The sequence below is a fragment of the Dromiciops gliroides genome, chromosome 2 (genome assembly GCF_019393635.1).
Source record: "Dromiciops gliroides isolate mDroGli1 chromosome 2, mDroGli1.pri, whole genome shotgun sequence".
Classification (NCBI taxonomy): Eukaryota; Metazoa; Chordata; class Mammalia; order Microbiotheria; family Microbiotheriidae; genus Dromiciops; species Dromiciops gliroides.
Window position 1 is genome coordinate 12,947,750 of NC_057862.1, and position 27,905 is coordinate 12,975,654.

At 51.3% G+C, this 27,905-nt stretch overlaps 1 protein-coding gene and 1 long non-coding RNA gene across 4 annotated transcripts in view; one reads left to right on the forward strand and one right to left on the reverse strand.

Annotated features, from left to right (window-relative positions):
- Nucleotides 1-6,809: 6,809 nt before the first annotated feature.
- LOC122740918 lies at nt 6,810-8,210 on the reverse strand. Its single transcript, XR_006354787.1, has 2 exons — nt 8,002-8,210; nt 6,810-7,362 (listed from the first exon to the last, which is right to left on the reverse strand). It is a non-coding gene; the product is annotated as an uncharacterized LOC122740918 (long non-coding RNA).
- A 364-nt stretch (nt 8,211-8,574) lies between these two features.
- Nucleotides 8,575-27,905, forward strand: part of ATAD1 (ATPase family AAA domain containing 1) — a 39,017-nt gene continuing 19,686 nt past the window's right edge. The window contains exons 1-3 of one of the 3 annotated variants that reach the window (XM_043983797.1): nt 8,575-8,666; nt 18,059-18,233; nt 21,466-21,564. In XM_043983797.1, coding sequence (XP_043839732.1) covers nt 18,072-18,233; nt 21,466-21,564 — 261 coding nt within the window. In that variant the 5' untranslated portion in view covers nt 8,575-8,666; nt 18,059-18,071. Of the gene's footprint in view, nt 8,667-10,790; nt 10,948-17,031; nt 17,051-18,058; nt 18,234-21,465; nt 21,565-27,905 lie in introns of those variants that run through there. The other 2 variants (XM_043983796.1, XM_043983798.1) reach the window with 2 other exon arrangements.

The window sequence follows — 27,905 nt, forward strand, 5'->3', positions numbered from 1 at the left end:
GGTGACGGGCGTCTGAGCTGTGCTTTAACAGACCAGTAACAAAGAGGGAGAGGGTTTGGAGCCTACAGAACAGAATGGCCAAAGTGTTGTAACCGACCTCCAGCAAGTTGTCTCGGTGTAGAGAAGGAAATAATACGAGAGAAGACTGGAACAGTGGGGCGGCCCAAGATTATGGAGGGCCTTGAATGCCGACTCGATGTGAGGCAACAAGCATTTATCAAGCACCTACTGTGTGCCTGGGAAAGGAGTCTGAGTTTCACTCAGTCGGCTATGGGGAGCCATTGACAATTTGGAGGGAGAGCAACGTGTCCGTGGATGTGCAAAAGAAAGGTCGCTGGGGTGGCCGCAGTCTGAAGGATGGCTCTGAGTTGAGATTTGTCCCCAGAAAATCAACTACAGTCTTTTTTTTTTTTTTTTGCAAAGTCCATATTCCCAGTTCTGGATATCCCCAAGTTGCTCAGGAAGGTCCACAGTCATCTTTTCTCATGTTCCCAGCTGCTAATGCTTTCTTCTCTGAGGCCATGTGAGTGCTGGATTAATGGCTATGCTGCCACTCTCTTGGCTTATGACAGTGCGTGGCATAGAGTAGGCACTTAATAAATGCTTGTTCATCCATCATAATCATAGACTCAGAGATGGAAGGGACCTTACACTTTTACTGAGGAGGAATCTGAGGCACACAGAGGGTAAAGGACTTGGGCAGGATCACATGGCTAGGAAGGGTCTGAGCTCGGGGCCTCCCAACTCCAGATCCAGCACCCTACCCAATAGGCTGCACTGCCTCTCTTGTTTGATCAGTTACAGGCAGGAAGCTCTTGCAATAATTCATACAGGCAGACATCAGAGCCTGCATCAGGTTGGTGAGAGAGGAGAGAACAGCTCAGAGGGGCTACAGAACTGGACATGGACGGACTCAGTGATCAAGTAAATTTGAGGTCAAGGAAAGGGAAATATCAAAGATGGCACCCAGACTGTGTCCATGGGAGCCCAGACAAACAGTGACACCACAGACAGAGCAGGACACTATGCACCAGCAGGGTGGCAAGACATGTCCCTTGAGTGATACCAAGATGATAAAGGCCTGAGTACAAAGTACTCATTGGTCAGAGGAGGAAGAAATCACTTCTAGTGGAAGAGGAATTGGGAAGACTTCATGTGGAAGTCAGCCTGCTGCCATCTACTGGGGTTGGGCTGGCATGGCTCTATTGAAAGGCTGCCAGGTCAGATCAGAACAGGGCTAATCAATGTTGTATCAGCTCCTTTTCTGAGTCAGCTCCCCCTCCCCCAAAGTCACATTCAGGCTGAGCTCTTCAGACCAAGGACTCTTTGTTTTCTTCTGAAAGTCATGGCCCATTCTCTATCATCGGTAGACATTTTTCCAGGCTTCTTTGAGGTTGGGGCAGGGATGTGTTGGTAAACATTTAACAACCAGCTCTCCAAAAAAAATGTTGCCTCAACATACTTTTTTTTTTTTTGGGCGGGGCAATGGGAGTTAAGTGACTTGCCCAGGGTCACACAGCTAGTAAGTGTCACCTGTCTGAGGCTGGATTTGAACTCAGGTACTCCTGAATCCAGAGCCAGTGCTTTACCCACTGCACTATCTAGCTGCCCCCCTCAACATACTTTTTTTTGTTTTGTTTTGTTTTTGTTTTTGTTTTTTTTTGCGGGGCAATGGGGGTTAAGTGACTTGCCCAGGGTCACACAGCTAGTTAAGTGTCAAGTGTCTGAGGCCGGATTTGAACTCAGGTACTCCTGAATCCAGGGCCGGTGCTTTATCCACTGCGCCACCTAGCCGCCCCCTTCAATATATTTTTTAAAGTGTAATATGCACTATTAAAATTTTCTCCATCACTTTCCTAGATAATCAACTAAGGAAACAATATTTCAAGTCTTCATTTGTCACCTTTGCTGATTTCTGAGTTGTAAACGTTCACGCTGACAATTTAACAACCAGTTCTTGGGAGGTGGTAAGAGCTGGCTCCAGCACATCTCTAGAGAGTTGAGGTGAATAAATTACTTTCCATTCCCATCTCATCCCTAAGAGATACTGTCAGCACCATGCAAAGCAACCTGGAACTTTAATGAGCCTCAGGAAGGCACTTAGAAATTGTGTGTTGGGGGTGTGGGTGGGGGTGGGGGACAAAGCTGGTGGCCTTTCTTCCTGCATCATGGCTGATGCTCCCCTCTGGAAGAAAACTGCCAGTCCCTGCAAATCATATCCAGTGTACAACCACAATATGTAGGTGTATGTCTAACACCCGTTACTATTGCTGTGGTGGGGTTCCCTAAGTATCAGCCCAAGTATAAGAGACGACTGTATGCACAAAGGCCACGCAATAGACCAAAGCATCTTAAACTGTGGGTCTCGACCCCACACAGGGTCACATAAATGAATGTGGGGGTCGTGAGAAATTTGGCAACAGAAAAGGTTACGCATACCTATTTGATATACCTACATACGTGAGGTAGCATTAGAATTACTCTGGCGAAAAGGGGTCGTTAGTAAAAGATAATGAGGAGAGGACCTGGCCTGTGATTTTATTGATACGAGGAGTTCTCTGGTGAGGACTCTCCCTCTCACAAAGCAGGTTGGCACCTCCTCTGCTTCTTAGTCTTAGAAAGCTGCTTTGGGCATTGAGAGATTAAGTGACTGGTCCAGGGTCCTGTGGTCTCTATGTGTCAGAGTGGGACTCGACCTCAGCCCAGGACAGCACTATGTCAAGTATAAAATAAATGGAAAATAAAATGGACAAAACAGGGCAGAAACAACTGGAGGGATGAGGATGGGCCTTTAGACACTTGAGGTGAGTCTTGAAGAAATGCAGGGATTCTGAGAGGCAGAGGGAATGAGGGATGGGAGAAAGCCTGAGAAAAGGTATGGAGGTGGGAGATGGCATGGCATAGTACAACCAGCAGCCCAGTTTGGCCGAACCATCTGGCACAGGTAGAAAAGTGTGTGTGTGTGGGGGGGCGGTGTTAGCCTCGAAAGGTGTCTGGGAGCCAGATTTTCTTTTTCTTTTTTTTTTTTTTTTGTGTGTGTGAGGCAATTGGGGTTAAGTGACTTGCCCAGGGTCACACAGCCAGTAAGTGTTAAGTGTCTGAGGCCGGATTTGAACTCAGGTACTCCTGACTCCAGGGCTGGTGCTCTATCCACTGCGCTACTTAGCTGCCCCTGGGAGCCAGATTTTGAAGAACTGTAAATGCCAAACAGAGAGACTCTGGGATTGAGGGCTAAAAGGAACCTGAGAGGTCATCAAGTCTAACCCATTTTATGGATGAGGAAACTGAGGGTAGTGAATTTGAACCTGGAGCCGCTGACATTTCTTGGGCAGAGGAATGCCGGGACTGGCCCTGTGTTTTGGGCCAATGTGTGGAGGATAGGCCGGCTGAATGTGGGCAAGACCTGAGATGGGGACCGGGGAGGAGGCTGGGGCTATAATCCAGGACGTAAAATGGTAGGAAACACCCCCAAGGAAGCCCAACAGCTATTTCTGCCTCACTGGTGGACGATTCCCAAGACATCAGGACCATTCTGAGGCCCACTCAGAACTGCCGGCTCTGTTTTCCACTTTTGCCACATCATGCCATAATCCTGCACTTTGGTGCCCAGGCTAACCGGCAATGCTGCCCTAATGACTTTGCTATAGTTGGCTTTCAGGTGAAGCTGTTTGGCTCTAGAATTTTTCCAGGAACTGCTTGAGTACCGGCCTATGAGAAACAAAGCCAGGGCCAGGCAGCAAAGACTCTGGCGAAGCTGAAATGAATGAGCATTTGGTGACAGCTGGGGCTCTATGGCTGGGAGAAGGTGGGTCTGGTCCAACCACAGGCTTTTCTCATGGAGACACTTACATCTCTGGGTTGTCATGAGCATCAAATGAGATATTCCTAAATCTGAACATCTTTGAAAATCTGAAAGCACTATATACATGCTATCTATTAAAAATAAAGGGCAGGGGCAGCTAGGTGGCGCAGTGGATAAAGCACCGGCCCTGGATCCAGGAGTACCTGAGTTCAAATCCGACCTCAGACACTTGACACTTACTAGCTGTGTGACCCTGGGCAAGTCACTTAACCCCCATTGCCCCACTAAATAAATAAGTAAGTAAGTAAGTAAGTAAGTAAGTAAGTAAAGGGCAGCTGGATGGCACAGTGGGTAGAGTGCCAGGCCTAGAATCAGGAAGACTCATCTTACTGAGCTCAAATCCGGCCTCATACATTGACTAGCTGTGTGACCCTGGGCAAGTCACTTAACCCTGTTTGCCTTAGTTTCCTCATCTGTCAAATGAGCTGGAGGAGGAAATGGCAAACCACTCCAGTATGGGGGAGGGAGATGGTGATGAAGTTCAGAAAACCAGAAACACAGGCAGGAAGGGAATGGAGGCTAGCCAGCCTGAGATCCTCTCCAAAGTGGAGGTCCCAGAAAGAACTCACCAATGGCATAAGGGGGCCATAATAGCAGATGGGGAGGTTCCCGGGGGAGGACGCAGATTAGGCACAAACCAGAAGCACAGCCAAGGGAATGAAGAGCTTTCTAGGTAGTTTGTCTTCCCAGCTTCTTTCTCCATTAGCACTTAGAACATAGTTGGTACCCCCAAGATCCTTTGGGGCACACAATCAAACTGGTAAATATAGGTGAACAACAGAAAGCAGTCTTTTCCTTGTCTTTCTCAGACAGAAAAATAGCGGTAGCCATTACCCAAGTCAAGAACAAAAAAGGACTGGCTGCCTATCATACAATATTTGGTTCTCTCTTTTTTTTGGTGAGGCAGTTGGGGTTAAGTGACTTGCCCAGGGTCACAGAGCTAGTAAGTATTAAGTGTCTGAGGCCGGATTTGAACTCAGGTACTCCTGACTCCAGGGCCGGTGCTCTATCCACTGCACCACTTAGCTGCCCTGTATTTGGTTCTTTTGTCCAGAGTCCAATAATCTGCACATATCCATAGCTTCCCATTCTTTCTCTGGCATCACCACAATGGGTGATGCCCAAGAGCTGCTGGATTCTGTGATGATGTCTTTAACCAGCATTCCTTTGTCATGGTTTCTGTGGTTTTCCATCAGAGATAGAAGAAACCTTCTAGATCTTTCTCTGAATGGTTGGGAATCAGGGAGCCAGCCAGATTGTCTGGGTCACGCCTTGATCGCATCCCAATTGTGCAATGAGAACACATCTGTCTTCTCATTAGGTTTCAGCCTCAACCTATTCTTCCACTCATTTGCTTCTAGGAAATCCCCCAAATACTTCAAGATCCAGGTTCAAAGTTGAACAGTCGAAGTTCCCATGATGTTCTCTGGCACCTCTTGTCTCTATCCCATTGTAAACATCCGAATGGTCAGTATGGATGACCAACTTGTACACGAATTGGGTTCCAGCTCACTGCATAAAAAAATCCTGCTAGAATTTGGAGAAATCTAGGATGAGTTCTAATCAATACTAACACGCTAGGAAGTGTGAGAAACTCTGGGCATATTTGAATGTCCACTTTCCTGCTGATACTTACAACCACATTGGGAAATCAAAAACTCACCTTGATACATACGGAGAGTCTTTGACACTCGGCCTACCAAGTCCAAGCCTTGTCATAAGTTTTAAAGGAATTTTTTTCTTCCAAAAAATGTTAGAAAGATTGGGAAATGATGTTAACTTGAGATCCACTAGACAGGACAGTACTGTAGTCTACATTTTCAATTTTTACCATTGTTTCTGCATAAAGTCTTATGAGTTCAGGTGGAATACGACATAAGGAATTGATGATGCAGTCAGTGTGATTGTCCTAATGGGCCACGGAGACCTCCTTCCCTGGCCACGCCTCAGTTTCTTGAAGCTAGAAAAGAAGACAGAAGTCTTTGTACAATGAATTCAACATTTTTGGCACTAGTACATTCAGCAGCTGTGTGGAGAATGAATTTGAAGGGGGAGAGACCTGAGGCAGGCAGATCCACCAGCAGTTATTGCAGTAGTCCAGGTGTGAGGCGAAGGGAACCTTCACCAGGGTAGGAGCAACATCAGAAGAGAGAAAGATGATATCAACAGGCTTTGGCAACAGGTTGGAATGGGGTAGGGGAAGCATGGAGATGAGAGATTGAAGAGTCCAGGATGGTTCCTAGGCTGGGATCCTGAGAGACTGGGAGAATGGGGGTATCCTTTGCAAGTTCTGCATTTGAAGTTTGCAAGAGGTGAGAATTTAGGAGGGAAGATAATGAATTCACTTTTGCCAGTTCAAGATGTCCAATATACTGTGCTATGCTCTTTTTTTTTTTTTTTGGCAGGGCAATGGGGGTTAAGTGACTTGCCCAGGGTCACACAGCTAGTAAGTGTCAAGTGTCTGAGGCCGGATTTGAACTCAGGTCCTCCTGAATCCAGGGCCGGTGCTTTATCCACTGCGCCACCTAGCTGCCCCCCTGTGCTATGCTTTTAAGATGCCCTGGGGCAGCTAGGTGGCCCAGTGGATAGAGCACCGGCCCTGGAATCAGGAGGACCTGAGTTCAGATCTGGCCTCAGACACATAACACTTACTAGCTGTGTGACCCTGGGCAAGTTACTTAACCCCAATTGCCTCACTTAAAAAAACTCTGAGTCCCAGGCTCCAAAAGGTTAAACGACTCTCCCTAAATGACATACTATCTACCTCCAAAGAAAGAACTGATATTAATGGAACCCAGACTGAAGCAGGCTGTTTTCACTTTCTTCTTTTTTTGAGTTTTCTTGTACAAAATGACAAATATGGTCATTTGTGCATAACGGCACATGTATAACCTATATCTCATTGCTTACCACTTCAAGGGGGGGGGTAGAATTTGGAACTCAAAACTTTAAGTTAAAATGTTTATTAAAATTTTTTAAAAGACTAAAATAAAAAAAAAATCTAGGACCATTGATCTAGGGATGGAAGGGGCCAGCTAGTCCCACTCTGTCATTTTACAGATGAAGAAGCTGATACCCTTGGAGGTTAATTGGTTTGTCCAAGGTCACAGTAGGGTTGGAGCTCCAGACCTCTCAAAGTTTCTGCTCTGTTTCCTGTACACATCCCGTGAAGTTAGAGATGAAGAAACTGAGAAGAGAGTAGAATGGATGCCCCAAGTCTGTGCCTTGTAATTGCAGGTTAAATAACATGGCCACAGTCACTCAGTCTGTATCAGAGGCAGGGCTTGGGGGCTTTACAGCAGTCTTCTTCATGCATTCCAAGGTGCTGGGCCTCAACTACGGCTAGAATTCGGTAACCATTGCAGGAGATTCCCTCTTCACCAGAGCATCAGCAAGGCTGGACCTGGACACCATGGGCTCCCGTCCCACCTCTTCCTTGAAGTTGTCTCTGATTCTCCCCAGTTGCCAGTATCTCCTCCCGAGGAAGAGCTGAGGGCTTTCTGGAGGAGATAAGTCGTAAAGGAAAGGGAGGAGAAATCAGCCGATAACATGTGGAGAGGGATGCGCCAGTTAAGAGTGGCTTTTTTTTTTAAAGGGAGATACGTGAGTAGGGTTGTAGGTAGCTGGGAAACAGCTGGGACAAAGGGAGAGACTGAAAATTAGTGAAATGCTAGAGGGGGCAATCTGCTGGAAAAGATGGGGTGGTATGAGATCGAGGCTGCACATAGAGGGGAGCAGAAGGGCTGCCTCAGCGGGAAATGGGGCAAGGAGAGAGTGAAAGATGAGTGATGTGTGGAGGGAGCAGCGAGGGGGAGCTCTAGGTAAATGGCCTCATTTTTTTTCGTCGAAATGTATTATCCCTCCTCCATCCCCAGACACCGTCTCCCCCCCGCCCAACCCCCAAGTATAAGGTTGCCGCTTCTTGGGGCAGGGATTGCTGTAGCCACAGCACCTTAGCGGGTAGTAGTAACCGCAACTGACATTTATATTAGGAGTTTTGCACGTCACCCGTATTTCATAGGAATCTCAAGATTCTTTGCAGTGGAGACTCATCATTTTACAAGATAGGAAAGTGAGACTGAGAAACGAAGTTACTTTTCAAAGGTTACACAGTAGGAAATGCGAGGTGGGCTTCAAACCTAGGTTGGCCTGCCTTTAATCCGTGAATGTTATCCTTTCTCCACGCTGCCTTCCCATTAATTCCTTCTTGAATTTGACTCATCCTTAACTCCGCCGCCGGCCCCCCCCCCCTTCATTTTGCGGACGTTCTAGTTTCTAAAACAGGCACAAAGCGGGAACAGTTACATTGTAGCATTTTGAACTGGAACAGAACACCAGAACCTCAAATGTAGAAGGCGGCGGGAGCCTGGTGCGAGGAGAATGGCTGCGGCGTTCAGGACCAGGGTTCCAGCCTGAGGAAGGCTGCTTTCAAAATCCCAGAGTCCCGCGGCTGGGCATTGCCAGCCGAGGAGGCCACAGGGGACTCGGCTAGATTCCTGACCTCATCGCCCCCTGGAGCCGCGTCACGCCTACTGTGGTGGCAGGAGCACAGGAAAGGAAATTCAAGAACTGGTGACCGCCGGGACCCCCGTCCTCAGCTGTGTCCGTACCAACTACCGGTACGGAGGCGGGCTCTTCGGAGGAGCCCCCCCCTCCTCTTTTAAAGCGACACTTACACAGATCGCTCTAACTTCCGAAAGGGAGGAAGGAGGAGGGACTTGGCTTCGGAACCGAAAGGATTAAAGGAGTATCGCACTGGCAGAGAAGGAGCCAGGGTCAGAGAGCTGGGCAGGGCGTGAGCCAGGTTCGTCTTTGGAAGCGGTGGAGTAGTGGCGGGGAGGGCACGTAGGGGCCCACGTCGGGGAGTTTCTTTGCTTTGGGTCCAGGAGGGAGGGGCGCCTTTGCATCGCTACTTTTTTTGATCTCGACTAGTCGCCATGTGCTCTAGGCCAGGACTTCTTAAACTTTTCCCACTCGCGACCCCTTTTCACCCGAGAAATTTTTACGCGACCCTCGGTATATAGGTACTGTGGCCAGATTTTTCGCGACCCCCACATTCAATTATACCACCCCATATGGGGTCTCGACCCACAGTTTAAGAAGCTTTGCTCTAGGCTAGAATCTCTATGTAGGTTTGCGGAAAAATTGTCCTCAAGACAGTGAGTTTAGAGTCTAAAGACATGGGTAACATGCATAAGTACATATATGTGCACATGTGTGTAAGTGGAAACACATGTACACAAATGTATATGTTTATGTTGAATAATCTGGTTTGGGCCTGCCCTGGGTATTAATAGGAATCACTAGTTAACATTTTTTTTGTAGCTTTGCAATTTACAGTGTGTTTTCTTCAGAAAGCTTTGAGGTAGGTTGGGCCAGTAGGGACTCTGTTTAGATAAAGAAACTAAAACGTGCCCAAGGTCACACAGTAAGTGGCCGATTCTGGACTCCAAATAAGATCTGTCATTAGATAAACACTCTCCTGTCTTAACTCTTTGAGTCCCAGGGGCAGCTAGGTGGCACAGTGGATAGAGCACCGGCCCTGGAGTCAGGAGGACCTGAGTTCAAATCCAGACTCAGACACATAACACTTACTAGCTCTGTGACCCTGGGCAAGTCACTTAACCCCAATTGCCTCACTTAAAAAAAAACAAAACAAAACTCTGAGCCCCAGGCTCCAAAAGGTTAAACGACTCTCCCTAAATGACACAGCATTTGTCCTAGTTGTTCACTAAACCCAGGTCTAAAGGAATTTAAATCCAGCACAAGAAATGGGCACTTCGAATTAGGAAGATCTGGGTTCCAATTCCACCTTTAACATATACTGTATGACCTTGGGTTTACAGAGCACAGATCAAGAGTTTTTCAACTCTTTCTGAAGGTATCAAGTCCAAACTCATTTTATATCAGAGGAAACAGGCCCAGTGAAGTTGGTTATCTTGTTCAAGGTCACACAGGTAATAAGCAGCAGAGGTGACATTTAAACCAGGGTCCTCTTGGTTTCAAAAGTAGCTCCCCTGGCTCAGTTTCCTTATCTGTAAAAAGTGAAAATGGCCCCTACCTCCCTGGGTGATCTAAAAAGATAATGTATGGAAAGTACTTTGCAAGCCTGGAAGTGCTATATCATTAACTGACTGCAGTTTGGAGCCTGTCACTTGCCCTTTTTGAGCCTCAGTTTCTTCATCTGTAAATTGAAGGAGCTGGATTTAATTCAGTACCCCGAGTCCTTCTTAGGAGCCTGCCAGGCTTCTATTAGGAATCAGGGATAGGAGAGGCTTGGGAAGGGGCCCAGAGTGGTGATTTCACAGGTACCGGGATCTCCAGGATGTGGAAGTACCTTCCACCAGTGCTGGTTGGGACGTGAAATTGAGCAGGAATAAGGGTAAGGGACTGGACCTGTCATTTCTTGGGCATCTTGAAGAGGGAAGCTTCCTTTCCCTGAAGAGTCTTGGAAAGGGTAGGGCTGGGGATGCAAAACCAGGATTGAAACCCGGGGTGATAGGTCAGAATGGAAGCTGACGGTCCCCCAAAACCTATCAAGCCTTTTTCAGTTTCGAATTCCGTGATCCTATGGCCTTGGACCTCCCTCTTCTCTTGAACCTCAGTTTCCCAGTGTGTGAAGAGACTCCGCCTCCCCCTCCCCCCTCCCCCCTCCACTAAGGTCCCTTCTAACTCTAGTAGTTATGCCTCGATTGCTGCTCCGCTCCGGAAAGGATTATTTTCTCCGGGCTTTCCAGCGTGCCGGATGATGCCCCGCCCCTTCAGGGGGCCGCCGCGGTTCTCCGGTTCTTTTCCAGGGCCTCCTTCCTGCACCTCTCCCCAATCCCCGGTTGGTGGTGGTGAAAACCCGGCGCGGAGCCTGCGGGGGCGGGCCGGCGCATGCGCCAGCGCGCGCCCCGGCCTCCGCTCCCTGGCTGGTTTCACGGCGGCAGCGGCTTCAGCGGTAGCGGCGGGTCCGTATCGGAGGTTTCGCGGCGGGCTCCGGGCTCCGGGTTCCGGGTTCCGGGCTCCGGCTCCGGCTCCGGCTCCGGGCTCCGGGCTCCCGGCGAGACTCGGGCCGGGCTCGGCGGCCTCCGCGCGGCCAGGTGAGCGTGGGGCGGAAGGAAAGAAGGAAGGTCACGGGCCTCTCCGGGCCGGCTCCTCCCCGCCCGTGGGCCCCGGGCCTCGGACTCCGGGCCGGGCTCCCCTCGGGCCTGGGTCCCCGAGCCCCGGCCCCGCCGCGTGGACGAGCCCTGCAGTCCCGCGGCCCCCGGGGGGAGGCCGAGCGCGCGGGGCCACCCAAGGTCACGGGCTCGGCGGGGGGCGGGGTGGGGAAGGGGCGGCGGGGAGGGGGCGCGAGCGCCCCCGGTCACCCTGACCCGGCGCACGAAACCTCGTGGCCCCCTTCTACAGCAGGGGAGACTGAGGCCCCCAGGGCCGCTCGGCCCTCCCCGTGCCCACCTCGAGAGGCCAGCCTTCCCCTTTTACTGCCGGGGAAACTGAGGAACAGAGGAGGGAAGGCAGCGACCCCCCAGGAAGGGTCGGGGGCAAGATTTCAACCCGGGCCTCCCTGGGTCCCATGAGATCAGATAAATCACAGCAGGTGCTTAATAATTGCTGGTCCCTTAGACACACAGCAAGCGCTTGATAAATGTTGGTCCCCATGGTCACTAAGGTAGGAAGGCAGATGAACAAGTAGGAGCAGCCCAGTGGTTGGCCAGCTGGCCTCCAGTCCAGAAAGACCAGGGTTCGGCTCCTCTGACCCCCGTTAGCCATGTCATTATCACTGACCATGTCCCCAGACTTCTAGGTCCCCTCCTCCCTGGCCCCCATAGTCCTGGTGGTTACTGTACTCAGGCCCTGGCTGGCTCTGGGGGTCCCTGTCCATGATAATAGTAATGATTATTAACAACTGACACTTACTTAGACTTAGGATCTTGCGCTTTTCAAAGCACCTGAGTACATGATCCCAACTAATTCTGGCAACAACCTTGTCTGATCAAAGGGCTCCAGGGATGAATTCTAAGGCCTTCAGTTATTAGAACAGTGGCTGATCTCTGCTGGTGAAGGGCCTTTCCTCACCTGGGACCTCTCCCCTCTGCAGTTGTCATATCTTACAGCTGAGGAAACTGGCAGTGGGAGGAAAGGGAGTAGTGCCCGAGGCGGGGTTGGGGCCAATCCTGACGAGGCCAGTTCTCTCTCCACTGGGATAGCCCGAGCCTCAGTTTCTTCCATCCGTAAAGTGGGGAGAATACTCACATCTGTTCACAGGGCTGTCCTAAGGCTAGTGAGACCTTCCTTACCCTTCAGGAGCAGATGAGAGGTACAAGGTAGTTATTGGAGTGGGGTGGGTGGAGCTGGGAGGGTGAGGAAAGGGTTTTTGGAGAAAGATGATGAGCCCGGAGTTAGGGCGGGGGTGAGGCCCGGCCACTCTGCTGGGGGGGCCGGGGGGGGGGTGATAGCCCACCTTTCAATGTGCCCTCTGTGGGAGTCGTTCCTAAGAGTCATCCATGCCTGTGGATGAGTAGGGGAGGTGGTGGGGCCAAGACCCTAGGGGGGTTCCAGCCAGATTCATGGGGTGTCTCAGGTCCGTTTCCTGCTCTCTGGAGAGCCTCTGAGTAGCCCCAAGGTTTTCCCAAGACCCCCGGTTGTCCATATCCCCTGCTCTGTCTCTGAAGACAGGAAGGTCCAAGCTGTCGGGCCCATAGAGATCCTTCATTTAAATTGTGTGGAGCCAGTGTTGAAATGGATCGTATCAATAGAAGGATCCCCTGCTCCAAAATCCCCAAGAAGGGACTCCCCTGCTCCCAGGGCCTGGCAGCCCACCTCTCCTGCTGGCTGCGCACAGTAGGCTTGCTCCTGGCTGAGCATTGCTCCCTTGCCCTTTTACAGACCAAATGGGAGGTGACAGCCAGAGGTCACACAGCTTGATCCAGGACTGGAGTCCTGTCCTTCCTCTGACCCCAAGGATACTTACTGCATCACGTGCGGAGAGGGGGCATGGGATGGACGAGGCACAGCGGAAGAGTCTTTACGTTGATAGTCATGGCCAAAAGCTATAAGGGATGATCCATGCTAGAGTCTGGGGACCAGGGGTCAGTCATGGCCCTGTGGCTGGGCCAGTTAGGAGGCCTCGGGGATCTCACCTATAAGGAGATGCGCTCGCCAGCTTTGGAGCGCCTTCCTGCTGTGGCGGGGGATGAGCCGCAGCCCCCACAGGCAACCTCAGCTTGCCCAAGCACATGGCAGTCATGACTAGTAAGTGCGGGCACCAGGGCTGACACAGGGCCGGCCTCCCTCCATGTTTGCTGAGGCCGAGGGGCGGCAGCTGGCGGGGCCTCTATCTCCAACCTTGACCTTGCCCAGCTCCCATGTTCTCTGCACAGTAGGGGCTGTGGTGGGCTGGTATTGGGGCTCATCCCCTATATTTAGCACAGATGAATGCTCTGTCCCATTTTACAATTGGAGAAAGGGCCCGGGCAGTGCCATGTGCTGACAGGGCAGCGTGGGGCAGAGCTGGCTCCGGGGCCAGGCATCCTTCCTCTGCAGCGTCTGCTGGGCCGGCTTTAGATGGTGCTACAGTGATCGGTGCACGGATCCCATCTTCCCGCTGGCCAGCTTCTTGGAGACAGGAGCCAGCTGAGCCACTGTAGGTCCCCAAGGACCCAGATCTTTGCCTTGAGTCAGACTTGCAGATACCCTCAGAGGCCAGATGGTCCAACCCCCTCTTTTGAAACAGGAGCCATCAAGTGATTTCCAAGTGATTGGGACCATGTGGGGGGTTCAGAGAAGGATACCTCAGTCCCCTTCCGAGCAGCTTCCCAGCCATTTGAAGGGGCGGTCGAGGGCCCAGGACCCAGGGAATTACCCAGGGAGCTGAGCTGCCCAGGCCCCTTCCTCGTGCCGTCCCTTGTGCTGCCTTCAAGCTCATTCTGTGTTTGGCCTTCATGATTGACTGCCTCATCAGGGATCTCCCGGTATGTGGACAGAGCTTATTCTGGTCAGGAGAAAAGCTTGTTCAGAAAGGATTTCGGTGAGCGTGAAAGTGCCTTCCTTAGTGAAGCCCTTCCAGAAAGGTGCTCTCTGAACACTGTCTGGACCGTTAGTGAGGGTCCTCATTGTAGGCTGCATCCTCTGAATGGGCACCGTGTTATCTGGAGGCCCATGGGACCCCAAAGCACCGAAGCCCCTGGAGTCTGACCTTGGTTTGGGGGCGGTAGAGCTCACTATACATTTGGGTGCGTCACAGATGGGCATGAAGTCAGCCACCACTTTAATTCAGCTCAGTCTCCACCATCAGAGGTGGTATTAACATAAAGCTGCTTGAGACAGAGAAGGGGCTAATGTACCCAGTGTTAAGGTGTGGTCTTTTTTTTCAGGTTGGCCGAGAGAATGAAAGCTAGACTTTCAAGTGTAGCGTAGGTGTTACTTGTTTGAAATGAGACCGTATTTGTGGTGGAAGTCTGAAGTGAACAGGGCACTTCTAACACAAGCATTTTCCAACTTCAATTAGCATATCCGTTTCACATCTAAAATTTGGAATACATGTTCCCTTAAAAACAATTGACAATTAGTCTTACAATTGCTCTCTAAAACCTTTCGGGGGACATAGAAAACTGGAACTTGTACACGAGAAGGAAGGGGAGAAGCATTTATTAAGCACCTACTATATGCCAGGCCTTTTGCTGAGTGCCTTACTTTATTTTATCCTCCCAACCCTGGGAGGTGGTGCTGTCATGAGGTCTGTTTTACACTTGAGGAAGCCGAGGTAGACAGCTTACACCGCCAAGGCTACACAACTGCTAAGTGTCTGGAGGTTGGATTTAAACTCCCTCTTCTGACTCCAGCGCCAGTGCTCTGTCCACGGTGCCACCTCCCTGCCCCATAAGTAACTTTAGGAATGCTGTATCCAGGTTGGAAATTGAGTGTTGCCAGGTCTAGGGCTTTTTCAAGTTTAAAACAAGGCCTGGGGGTGGAGGAGCCTTAGGGTGGTTATAATAAAATAGTGCAAGTCATTGCATAATGGCATCATGTATTGCTGGTTGGTTGACAGTTCTGTGCTTGCCTCTATTTCTGTATTTCCGTCTGTGGGTCGGCACACTGCCGAGTCTTGATCCTTTTATAGCTTGGGCAGCTTGTCTCAGAGTGGGATGTAGTAGCAGTGGACGTGTGTTGTAGGAAGGCGGGACACCCCCAAACTAAGTGGGTTAATTGCCCGATCAAACACTGGCCTGGTGTGACTTTTCTCAGATAGAAACACGTTTCTGTCGTCATTTCTGGTCACTTAAAGTCTGTGCTTCAGGAGTGACTGCATTTATGTGTTGAAGAGAAGTTTAAGAAGAGTCAGATCAAAGCAGGAAAATGGCGGCCTGGGGTTCTGTCCCTTCGTACTTAGACACCAGCGATCACTTGTTTTGGTCATGGAAAATAGCATGTGCCCTTGGTCGACTGAGAGCTGGAGGATTGCAGAGGTCCTCTGTGCCCGGAAAGGCTCAGCACCTGCCCAAGATCATCAGGTAGCCAGGAGCAGAACTGGATCTGGTCCCACGTTCCCAGACTCTAGTTCTAGTGATCTTCCCACACCAGCAGGTACTCTGGGCTGGAGAGGAACGTGCTCCATCAGAGGAAGATTCTTTTAGCAACGACAAGGAGGACAAATCGGAGAGAGGAGTGATCAGAGACAGGGAGACCAGTTAGGAACTTTGTCTGGTTGTCCAGGTTGAGGACAGTGGAGACAATTGGATAGGATTTGGGGGTGGTGAGTTGGGAGAGTCAAGTGAACAAGGATTTGTTGAGTGCTTTATATTTATTGCCTGTGAAGCCATTGTTCCAGACCTGGGGGCGACTAGGACGACAGCAGTATCGTTGGCAGAAATCAGGGCATGGGGGAAGGGGCAGGCTCCATCTTGGAGGTACAATGGGGCATGCAGATGAGATGGGGCAGCAGGCAGTTGGCGGGGAGGCGTGGCAGTTCAGGAGATAGGTTGAGGCCTTCATCCTTCCATCCATCCTTCCTTAGGACTCACCTTCTCTGTAGAGATGATTGAATTGGAGATGACAGATACGCTGTAGAGGGCATAGAGAAAGAAGAGTAAAGCTTGGAGGGTGTGGGGGAGGGGGAGATGGCAGATGTGTCAGCAAAGGTGAGAGGGCGAACAGGAGAACCAGAAGGGAGAAGAGTTGGGGGGGAGGGGGAGTCGGTCACGTCAAAACTGAGAGACGGAATGGAGGATGAGGCCTGTTTATTTAGCAGCCGAGATCCCTGGTATCTGGAGAGGGACGTTTGGGTGTAGTGTGGGAGTGGAGGAAGGGGGAGACCCCAGGTGTGGGGGGATCCCCAGAGGAGTTTGGCTGTGACCGGCACTTGAAGACATGGGTTGAGAAAAAGCCACAGCTTCCTTTTGAATAGTGGTAGCGTGAGGCTTCCCGGGCAGGTCAGGGATTGCCAGGCTTTGGCTGGTGTGCTGTGTGTTGTTTAAAATCTAAATGTGGGTTCTAATCTGCCTCCCCCCTCCCAATTTTGGGGGTAAGATGGCTAAAATCACTGATAAATTCTGCAAGAGTTTAGGCTTTTAAGGATTTATTAAAATATATGTTATAAGTTAGTGAAGAGAGAGAGATTGAGAAGAGATTCCTTATAGCATGAAAATCCTAGCTTGGATCTATTCGGTATAGCCAGAGAGAAAGAAACCTTCCTTTCCTAGCAGCCCATGTGAAACCCCTTACCATGCCAAAAGTCCTGGACAACCAAGGGGACCTTCCTTTTTCTCCCATCTGCCTCCGCTCCAAAGAAAGACCCATTCAGCCATCGAGCCTCCTCTTCCGTTCCTGTCTCCCTCCCCAGAAGGGGCGGTCCTTCAAGCTGATTGGTTGAGAGTGGTCTCTTGCTGATGTCAGTAGTACACCACCTCTGGGAACAACAGGTCACTCTGGGCCAGCCAGGTGTGGTCTCCTTCCACTCACCCTTAAGTAGGTACTTAGTTTCTCAGTCCCAAACAATTCCAAATCAATCCTCAGGTGGGACCCCTGGGTGGCTGCCAAATCCTATTATTGTATCACAGCTGGGCCACCCCACCTCTCAAGGGCTGCCCACCCCAGGCTCCTCTCCGGCCTCTGTGAAGCAGTTTCCTCAGCTATAAAACAAGGCAGAATTTGGGGCCTGGATTTGTTTGGGTGTTTCCCATCCTGGGGCATCAACTCCGTTTCCAGGTATGTGCTGCTGTAAATAGTTTGGTATATTTGCAGTCCTTTCTTCATTGACCCCCTGGAGGGATGTGCCTGGTAGTGGTCAAAGTGACCTTTTTCATCACTCTCTTTGCATAATTCTGTTCTTCACCAAGGATGCATATGAACCTGTCTTTCTACACCCCCTCCAATATTGACTCATCCATCTTCTCTTAGCATGCTGGGTAGGGAGCTGAACTTGGAGTCAGCAAGGTCTGAGTTCAAATTTGGCTTCAGACACTTAACTGCTGTATGACCCTGAGCAAGTCATTTAACCTCTTCCTCAGTTTCTCCATCTGTTACATGGGGATAATAATAACTCTGACCCCATAGGATTGTTATGAGGATCAAATGAGATATTTCTAAAATGCTTTGTTCAGTTGTTTTTCAGTTGTGTCCAACACTTCGTGCCACTTTGGGGGTTTTCTTGCAAAGATACTGAAGTGGTTTGCCATTTCCTTCCCCAGAGGTGAGGAAATGTGGCAAACGGGACTAAGTGACTTGCCCAGGGTCATGCAGCTAATTATTGTCTGATGTCAGATTTGAACTCAAGAAGAGGAGTCTTCCTGACTTCAGGCCCAGGGCTCCATCCGTTGCACCACCTGCATGCCCTGTAAAGTGCTTAGCAAACCATAAAACACTCTATAAGTGTTAGGTATTAATTAGGTAGGTGGTGTTTTGATTGGCATTATTCTTAACATTAGAGAATTAGGTGTTATATGGTTCTGTTGAGAATTGCTTGCTTCTATCCTCCAACTGCTTCTATATTGGGGAATAGCTTTTGCTTCCAAATAGTTCTTTAAGTTGCTGTAACTTTCTGTGTGAAAATCTGTTATTTTACCACAATTAGTCATTTTACAAACAATTTTAAGGAACAGTGAATTTGTGGCAGAAAGTAAAAAATTATACTTCATTTTGCCACTGGCCAAAATCAGACTTAACTGTTGGCCGTATTGTTGTTTACATGGCGATGTTTTCTCCATTTGTTTTCAGGTTAATAATCAAGATGGTACACGCTGAAGCCTTTTCTCGTCCCTTGAGTCGGAATGAAGTTGTTGGTTTAATTTTCCGTTTGACAATATTTGGTGCTGTAACGTATTTTACCATAAAGTGGATGGTAGATGCAATTGATCCGACCAGGAAGCAAAAGGTCGAGGCTCAGAAACAGGTAAGGCTTGTGAATACTGGAGGGACCTTTCCATTTGTTTGAAACACCATGCGCCCAGAGTGACTTGAAGCCAGCGGGCCCCATTGATCAAGTTTCCTTTCTTTGAGGTGTTTTGAGTGCTGTCTCTCATCTACACATCTCTCCAGCCCCAGAGATGCCCCTGCCTGCCCCCAGCCCTCCCTCCCCCCCCCCCCCGGGGGGGACACAAGTCTGGGCATCCAGGCCTCCATCTCTGCACACCCGGACCTGGGAGCCCCCCGGGGGCTGCCCTGCTGCTGTGCCACATTTCCTTGTGTGTTCTCCTCACGTTGGTGTCGTGTCCGTTGTTCTTCTGGTTCGTCTTCCCTCACTTTGCACACATCTTCCTAGGCTCCTCTGGTTTCCTCAGAGGCATCATTTCTTACCTTGCAGCAATATTCTCCTCCGTGCATGGACCCCAGTCTATCTCTCCACTGAGTGATGGACACCTACATTGTTTCCATTCATTGCCATCACAGGAAGTTAGGACTATTTGGGGGGGTGTGGGACCTTTCTTTGTGTCTCTGACATAATTTCAGCCTCACGGGGGATCTTTGGGTTAGAGAGGATGGACGTTATCCAGTTTTTAAAAAGCATCATCCCAAATGAACGGAGCTGCGCTGAGCTGCGGAGCGCCGGAGCTGCGGAGCGCCGAGCTGCGGAGCTGTGGAGCGCCGAGCTGCGGAGCTGCGGAGTGCCGAGCTGAGGAGCGCCGAGCTGAGGAGCGCCGAGCTGCGGAGCGCCGAGCTGCCCTCCCCTTTCACCCAGCTGAGACAGACCCTTCCTAAAGTCTTCTAAAAGACCTCCAGGAGGAGGATCGCGTCTCTCTGTCTTTTTGTAGGTTCTGTAGTTCCAGAATCTGTTTAGAGGCTTGATTTAATGTTGATTTTGAGGGAAACACGGGAAAGGGAAAGCTCAGGCAGCTTCCTGGCTTCTCTCCCGGAACTTGCCAGCCATGCAGTTTGATATAGTTATACAAGTGTAGCAGCGAAAACACGTTTCCATGTAAGCCATGCTGTGAACAAAAAACAGACAAGAAAAAGAAAGTATACAACAAGTAGCTTCACGAATGCCTGAAACAGTGGCTCCGATCTGCATTCAGGCTCCACCAGTTCTTTCTCTCATCCCAAGTCCTTCAGGGTTGTCTTGGGTCATTGTATTGCTGAGCATCATGAAGTCGATCACTGTAGATCATCATATGGTACTACTGTGACTGTCGTCTCCCCCATTAGAGTGGGATCTCCTGGAGGACGGGGCCCTGGCCACGTGCCTGCCACACAGTGGGTGCAGGAGAAACTGACTTGATGCCCTGGGCTTTTGGGGGTTTGCTTTATAGTCACATGACAGGACCATGAACGTTCCCAGTGGCATGTTAGCCACTCCTTTGGCCATCTGCGCTTCAGTCTTTTGGAAAGCGGGGCCTTATTTCTCTGTCCCGTAAGAAAATGGCTGCCTTTGAGTTGAGCCAGGGAGGCTGGCGTGCGTGCCCTCCAGTGGCCAGGGGAAAAACTGCTGCTTGGGACCAGTCGGCCTGGACTCAAGACCGAGGCTCTTCACCTTTTTGATGAAGAACGGAGCGCTTGATGTCCATCATCTGGGGAATGGCTGTATGAGCTGTTGTATATGAGTGTGATAGGATACTGTTGTGCCGTAAAGATGCTCTTAGGAACACCTGGGAAGACCTACCCACACTAAGGCAAAGAGAAATGAGCAGAGCCAGGAGAATGTTGTACACAGGAGACCCAGGATGGCGGCTGCATTTCCCTTTGCCAAGGGGGTCACGGGGCGGCTCTTTAGAGTGAGGGAAACTCGAGTGTGTTTGTAGGCAGAAGTTAAAAACCCAGCCGAGAAGGTGAGAGAGATCAGGGGTGGGAGGCAGCCTGAGGGGCCGGGAGAGAGCCCAGGTGGTGCTCCCTGCTCCCCGTCCCCCAAGGACATGGGCCTCACAAAGTAAGAGCAGAAGAGGATGAACAGAAGGGTCGTGGCGCCTCCTGTCAGAGGGGCCACGTGTTCTAAGAGGCAGGGGTGAGGAGAGGGCTTCCGCCACACTGTTCAACCCATGCAGATGGGAGCTGGAGGATTATGGGTGGGGAACGGACAACGGCCCGAGTGGCAGCATTGTGTAATGCATGGAGGGGAGGGACAGAGAAGGACCCGGGGAGATAAGGAGTAGGGAGAGTTCACTGGGTAGGATGACATGGCACTTAGGTAGCTTAGTGGGGGTTGGAGAAGACGGGGCAGAGCCTAGGGCCGGGACACCCGTGACAAGGTTATTTCTGGTGAGGGGGGCTCAAGGCAGGACCAGTCCAGCTCATTCCACACGTGCAGTTCACCAGACTGTATCCTTTGGATTTTATTCCCTTTTGTGAATTGTCCCTGTTTGGTTGGCAAGCCTGGGGAGGGGAGTTAAGAGAAAGATCCCAGGCCATGGAGAAACATTGTCAGCCACAGGAAGCCCATCACACTCGAATCTCTGTGCTGTTGTCTCTCAGGTGGTACTTTTAATCCTCTATAGGCTGTCTTACCGACTAGAGTGGAATCTTCCTGAGGCTCATACTGCTTCATTTTTGCCAGCACGGTGCTTGGCACCTACAAGAATGCTTAAAAAATGCTTGTTGAATGACTAATGTGGAAATATGTTTAATGTGATTGTACATATATAATCTACATCAGATTACTTGCCCTCTTGGGGAGGGGGGAGGGAAGACAGGGAGGGAGAAAAATCTTATAAAAACAAATGTTGAAAACTATCTTTCCATGTAACTGGAAAAACATGAAATGCTATTTTAAAAGAAGAAGAAGTGCTTATTGAATGAGGGGCTGTGGGGAGGCTCAGAGAAGGGACCGGTCCAGTGGTCTTTACAACGAAGATTTGTGCTTATAGATTTGCTCCTACTTAACTCACTTCCACCCAGCTCCCTCTCTTTTCACCCCTCTCAACCTCTAGTACTTGCATCTGCTTCAAATTTCCTGGGTCTGGGGGTGGCGGGAGGCTGAAGAAGTCCAAGTTGGCCTTTTGTGTTAACCTTTCTCTTGCCCTGGGGGTTTGCCAGGGGAGAGTGAGGGGGAGAGGGCCTGGGGAAGCCACCAGAGACACAGGCCAGTTCTTCTTGCCTTTCTAGGTGTCCCTATTAACTCACATTTCAGACTTATTTAAAAGAAAAGGTCACTGAGGAAGTCACTGAGTGTCTATGTCTATACTTTTTTTTCCTAGGCAGAAAAACTAATGAAGCAAATTGGTGTGAAAAATGTCAAGCTTTCCGAGTATGAAATGAGCATCGCTGCTCACCTGGTGGACCCTCTTAACATGCACGTAAGAGCCTCTCGTTTCCTCCCAGAATCTCCAGTGAGTTTGGTAGAGTCAGAAATCTCAAAAAGAGTTTTTCGTGGAAGTATCTAAGGCATAAGAAACCACTAGAAACTTAGGGAATTCCTTCTTATAATTGGAAAGGTGACTCTTATTGTTTGAGATGGGATGCATTCACATGTCCTGGCGGTAACTTCGTGTAAATGGTAACTCGATAAATGTAAGCGTCACCTTCGCCTGTCCCAAAGAGCAGGCGCCTGCAGCGTGTCCAGCCACCAGGCCTGCACTAGAGTTTACATAGATGAGAACCTAAGAGCACCATGGCGAGTTCACCTCTGGATTGGCAGTTCTGTGATCAAGAAGGGAGAGAGTGGTCCCCTGGCAGGGCCTGGGCCCGAAACAAAGTGGGGATCAATGTCTGTTCACTGTCTCTGTGTCCCTGCGTTTTGTGCTTCTCTCCTCCCTCCCCAGATAGATTTTGAGCCATGTAATAGGAGTGTTAAAATCCCTTGGAAGTTCCTTAGACAGATTTTGACTGAAATATAGGGGGCATAAGTCTGTGAATTCTCCCATCAAAATGTCTAGGACACCCTTCCCCTACTTTGCATACTATGTAGCTATGCTTAGCAACCCCCCCCCAAATCCTGAAACCCCCCAAGTTTGTTCATTTGGACCAAGTTAAATGTAGGTCCAGGAGGCTTTTCTTCTGAGAGGTGGTCCTTTCCACCTTTTTCAGGGTGTTTGCTTATGTAGAATCTCTAGCTGGGTGGTCCTCAGCCCACAGAGGTAGGGTACAGCCTCTGCACTTTGCTCCAAGCCTGGCCCCTAGGTACACAGGTGTGAGCTGTAGCCCAAGGCTTTCTAGCTTCACGGAAGTTCTGCCAGAGTTTATTCTCCGCTGATAGATCCTTGGAGACCCTAGGGTTGTGTGTGAGCCAGAATGAGGTGGTGGAATTAGGACGTCAGTGGGGGCCCCAAGTGCACGGGCCCTGTTTGCTCTCAGTAAAGGCCGGCAGCTTCCAAGTCTGCCTTAGGATCTCCTCATGGCCCTGGCCACGCCGGCTCTGGAAGCTTCCGTCATGTTGGACCTCGGGCTCCCAACCACAGTCTGCATCTGCCTTCCAAGTTAGGAGCGGCTCGTCCCCAGTGAAAGAAAGAAGCGCAGCCCTATGTTGTCCCCTTCAGCTGCCGCATGGACCGTGGCAGAGGAGCCTAGGGGTCACGTAGCTTTGGGATCGGCTAGACCTGGGCGTCACCATCAGGACCGAGATGTGAGACCCTTGGCCGGTGATTGGTCTCGTGCAGAGCCCCCGGCTCTTACCACACAAGCTTGCTGTAAAGAAAAATAGGAAACAAGCACACTGCAGGTCCGCAGAAGGCTGGCTCTCCGGCCCTCCTTGGAGAGGCCTCTACCGGCAATAAGAGGCTTCTTGTGGGGCTCTCGACCATCCTGTAGAGCATGTCTGTGATGGGCCCTCGCAAGAAGCGGGACTTAGGAGCCAACCACTGTCTCCGAAGACGAGGAGCTGGGCTCGGTCCCTTTGGTGCCCTGGTGGGCGTGGGGGAGGCGGCAGACGGCCCGGTTCAGGATGATGCCTCTGATGTCATTCACACTCCCTTCAAGAAGTCGGGAGGTGCCAGGGATGGTGAGCCCTGAAGAAGAGGAAGAAGCGGTGGCTGAGGTTTCGCAGCTCAGCCAGAGAGAGGCCCTGTTCTTGATGTGGCGCCGGGCCAGAAGGAGAGAACCAGACCCCCCAGGCAGCCGGCGAGGCACACGATTCAGGCAGCTGTGGCTGCCCCACGGCTGGCGCTGTGTCCCATCAGCCCCCACGCTCGGGAGTCCAGAGGGCCCAGAAGCCACCTGGGCCAAAGGGAAGCACTCAGACTGTCAACTGTGTGTGAAATGGGGGGCGTGGCAGAAGAGGATGAGCTGAGGGGTGACCCCGTGGGCCCCGAAGAATGAGGCTGGGAGCAGAACAAGGAAGTGGATGGAGACAATCTGGGGAGATCCAGGCAGGAAGCCCTGGAGTCCCCCCGTTTGGACCCTGGCGCCAGCCCTGTGCAGGGCTGCCCCCAGGGTGGGGGAGAACCAGCCAGTTTATTGATAAATTCAGCAACCTTGGGCTTTTAAGTGTTTATTGACGTGTATTAGAAGTTAGTGAAGAGGGAGAGAGTGAGTACAGGTCTCTGAAAGAATGGAAAAACCTAGCTCAGATCTGTGCGGGATAGACAGAGAAAGCCCGCCTTCCCCTGGCAGCCCCTGCTTCCAGAGAGCGAGTCCAAGCTGCTCCTCCCGGAAGCCCCCTGTGGAACAGGAACAGGGCCGTACCCACACACAGCTCCAAGCTAATTGGCTGGCCCATTGATTGACGTGACTTACAGGCCGTCTATGAATAGAGGCAGCTTCTGGAGGCTAGTCACGTGCTTTCTCGTCAGGGGGGCATTGCCCTGGTTCTCACAATGTCTTTCTCAGCAGGGGATGGCACCCTGATTCTCACAAGGTGCAGGAGGAATTAGGACATCGCTAAAGACAGTAAAGGTGAGAATGGCTGGACTAGACCCGTAACAATAATAATTACAACAGAAAGCACTGATCCTTGCAACAACAAAGTGCTGTTTGTTGTTAGCCCATTTCACAGTTGGGGAAATTGAGGCTCAGAATGGTCAGGTGACTTGCCTGGGTTCCAGAGGTGGTCTGGGTTGGAGGTGACATGATTCTGTGGGCATGGAGGGCTCACTTCTCGAGGTCTCTGAGAGAAGGACACCAAATAGATTTTTTAAATGCATATCTTAATGACCTCAAAACAGCCATTCAAGAGCACATGACTGTTGACCCATGGGCCCCCTTTCCTTGAGCTACATGATCTTTGAGAGTACTCTGTCCATATCCAGACATCCTGGAAAGCTCGAGAAGGAAGGAGACAGACAGGCAAACACGGACACCATCGTGATGGGGGAAGGGCTGGGGGTGCTGTTGGGAGGCAAGCCGAACCTTTGACTCATTGGAGCAGAGTTCCCCGCTCAAGGCTCTCCTTCGACGGTGGGAATCTATCAGAACCTTGGAGGAGACGTGGTGAGCCATAACGAAGAGAGCAGTCAGCGTTTCTCCAGTCAATCTTTGATCATCATGAAGGGCGTGCGGTGCAGAGTCCAGATGCAAGAGTGGTTCCCTCCTGTTTGTGGGAACACTGGGCGGTTTGGCCCTGGAATCGTCCAGAACTCGCTGAGTGGCGCTTGGTGCAGTGCAGAGTTTGGGGCTTGGAGGCACCAAGTCCACAGTTTAAATCCTTTCTCACATACTTACTGGCTTCACTTCTGAAACTAAACTTACTTATCTGTGAAACAGAGATAATGAAATCTGCACTGTCTGTAAGAGAGGGCGATCGGAGATCAAAGTAAGCTCATATGTGTAAAGCACTTTACAAGCTTTAGAGTTTATGTAGATTAAATTATCTACAAAATGAAATTCATAATCAGAAGAGTTTGGTCTAGCTATTCACACAGGGCAAACCAAGTGGAAGGAGAATGCCTTTGTCTCACCTGTGCCATACAGTTGGATGGACCATCCATATTGCTGAGCCGTGTTTACGCCCATCTCGTACCAGCGTCGGATGAACGATGAGCTGGGCCCAGAACTGAACAGGATCCACCAGGAGGAGAAAACAACTCAGCCTGCCCCAAGGAAGCTACGCATGGCTTTTAATGATCCCAAGCTTCTCCCTAAGACGAAGGCCTGTCTTTAAACACCATTATTCTTCTGGCGATGCCGGGTGGATTACTCCGAGTCCTGGAGCATCACCGTCACCGAAGAATTAGCTGAGTTCCCAAAAGACAGTGGAAGGGCAGGGGCAGCAACCCGTCAGTGCCAAGATTTGTGCAAGGGAGGCAGCGGCGTGTGTCAATGGGGCAGTGAGGCGGAGGGAGAAACAGGCCAGACAGAGACGGTGATGGAGCCACAGACTTTTGGGGCACAGCTGGCTTCGCGCCTTGGTTGTGTCATTGTGTACTTCTGTTGAAGGGAATGCTACCGAAGGGTGTAGGAAGGGCTGGCCTCAGATGCTGCTGCCTCAGGCAGCCCTCCCAGGCCTGGCCGTGCCCCATGTCCAGCACTCTCAGGGGGCCTTGGTTCATCCATGGGTGACCTTCTAGGCACCTTAGATCTCGGCCCCTTCCCTCCCTGGCTTGGTGATGACAGGTTCACAGACTTTGGGGGCGTTGTGGCCAGGGCCCCTGCAAGCGGAGCCTCCAGGACATGCCGGGCATATGATCGTCCTCCTCTGGCTCCTTTGCGTCGTCGGCCTTGCTGCTGATCCTTGTGCCCCGCCTGAGGGAGCCGCTTTGTGGCTCTCCCACATCGCTCCGGCCCAGGCAGAACCACTCGTTCTCCCTCCTGTGGGACAGCCCGGGGGGCCCTTCCTGCCGCTGCCACCTTCCCTCGGAGTGTCCCCTTTTTGAGGCCACTGTCCCTAGGCCCTTCCCTGGATTCACTCTTCAAGTCGTCTTCCTCCAGATGCTCCCCAGCCTGTCAGTGTCCCCCAAGGCTAGGGGGACAGAGGTCACTGGATGTGGGCAGAGTGAGGGGGATGGTACCGGCCACTCCTGAGTCCTCCTGCCAGGAGTCCTCATGTCCACCCTCTCAGGGCAGCCAGAGGCAATGCTTGGAGCCAAAGTCTTGTTTGTGGAGCAGCCGGGAAGCCAGGGTCACTGCATCAGAGAGCGTCCGGCACAGGGGCGGGAGGCGGGCTAGGCCGTGGGGGCTTTGAACGCCAAACAGAGGACGGGGCGGTGGGAGAGGACAAGACTTAAGATGCAGAGGAGCTTGTGACCCATGGACCAGAGCTCTGAGGGGAAGGGGCAGGGTTTGGAATCACCAGCCCATCTCTAGGGTGTGATCAGGGCTGCTGACCTTAATCCCTGATGGGAAGACGCCACTCCTCTTCCTGGAGGAGGGGGGAGACACACAGCACAGGATGGAAGGGCCCCCCACCCCATCTCCCTTCTCTTCCCTGGACGTCAGGAGACATTGATGTTGGGCTGCTCTTCCCTCAGGGGACGGGCACTGCAGCAGGGTCTCACCTGTTAATTTATTTTTTTAATCCAAAGGTAACACATAATGAGAGGTCATGTGACCTGGGTTCGAATCCTTCCGAGGTACTAGAACCTTTGTGACTTTGGGGAAACCACTACCCTCTGAGCCTGGGGTTCCTCTTCTGCCGAATGAGAGGCCTGGGTCAGCCTCTGAGGTCCTCTCCGGTGCTCATTGATCTTGTGCTCTTACAACTACATTTTTACCTGTTAACATTTCATTTTATTGCATTTGACCCCGTGCCCCAGTGTGTCTCGAGAGTTTTGATTTGTGACTCCGCCTCCCCTGACAGCTCCACACCGTCTTCGGGTTTGATCGGGGGTCGTTACAATGTTCGGCTCCCTGGGTCCCAGCCTGGTCCCTGGGGCGCTACAGGAGAGACCTCCTTCCCCCGGAATGAGCCGAGGTCGGCGCTTCTCCCTGCTGGGAGGCCCTCCAGCCCGCCTGTGTCTGTCTTTCCCATGAGATTCGCTTGGTGAACATTCCCCTGATCTGCCCGTTCTGTAACCTTATCATCCTGGGGGTCGGGGCGACATTGGGGTTACACTGAGCTGCATCAGGGACTGAACCAGTGCTTCCTCTCCTGGGAGCACTCGCCCTTCCAGAATGACGTTATACCCTTTTGCCGTGGGCTGGGCCCACGGACCTGCTGGCCGCTGCTCGGCAAGCCCTCTGCCTGCCCTTGGTGTGTCCGAGGATGGAGGTCATCAGGGTGGTTGTTGTCCGGGCATTGGACAGTTCTCTTCTGTCCAAGCAAGAGCCATCAATACATTTATCCTAGGAAAGAAAATACTCCTGACACGTGGGCTTGAGGCTTTCTGGGCCCGGTGGCTGCTTTCACTTCCTAGTTCAGAACCTTCTTTCCCTCACACTTCCCTGTCTGTGCCCCCTTTCCCGCTTTCATGGGAGGCACCGAATACCGGCCCTCTCTTGGTTCCCTACGGGGATCCTTCCCAAGTTATTTATCGGGTACCCCTGTTTCATCCTTGGCATGAGCCGGACCTTCCTGGCCATCTTTTGGCTTACAGTGATCCACGTGACCAAGTAGCCTATCACACACACACACATACACACACACACATACACACACACACACACACACACACACACACACACACACACACACACACACACACGCCTCTGCAGTGACCGTGGTCAGGGCAGTCAGTTGGCTGCCCTGAAATGGCTCTCTGGATGGACTCTGTTCTCTTTTCTTGTCACCCTCACAAAGATGCTGTGTCCTACAGTGCCATGACCCCCG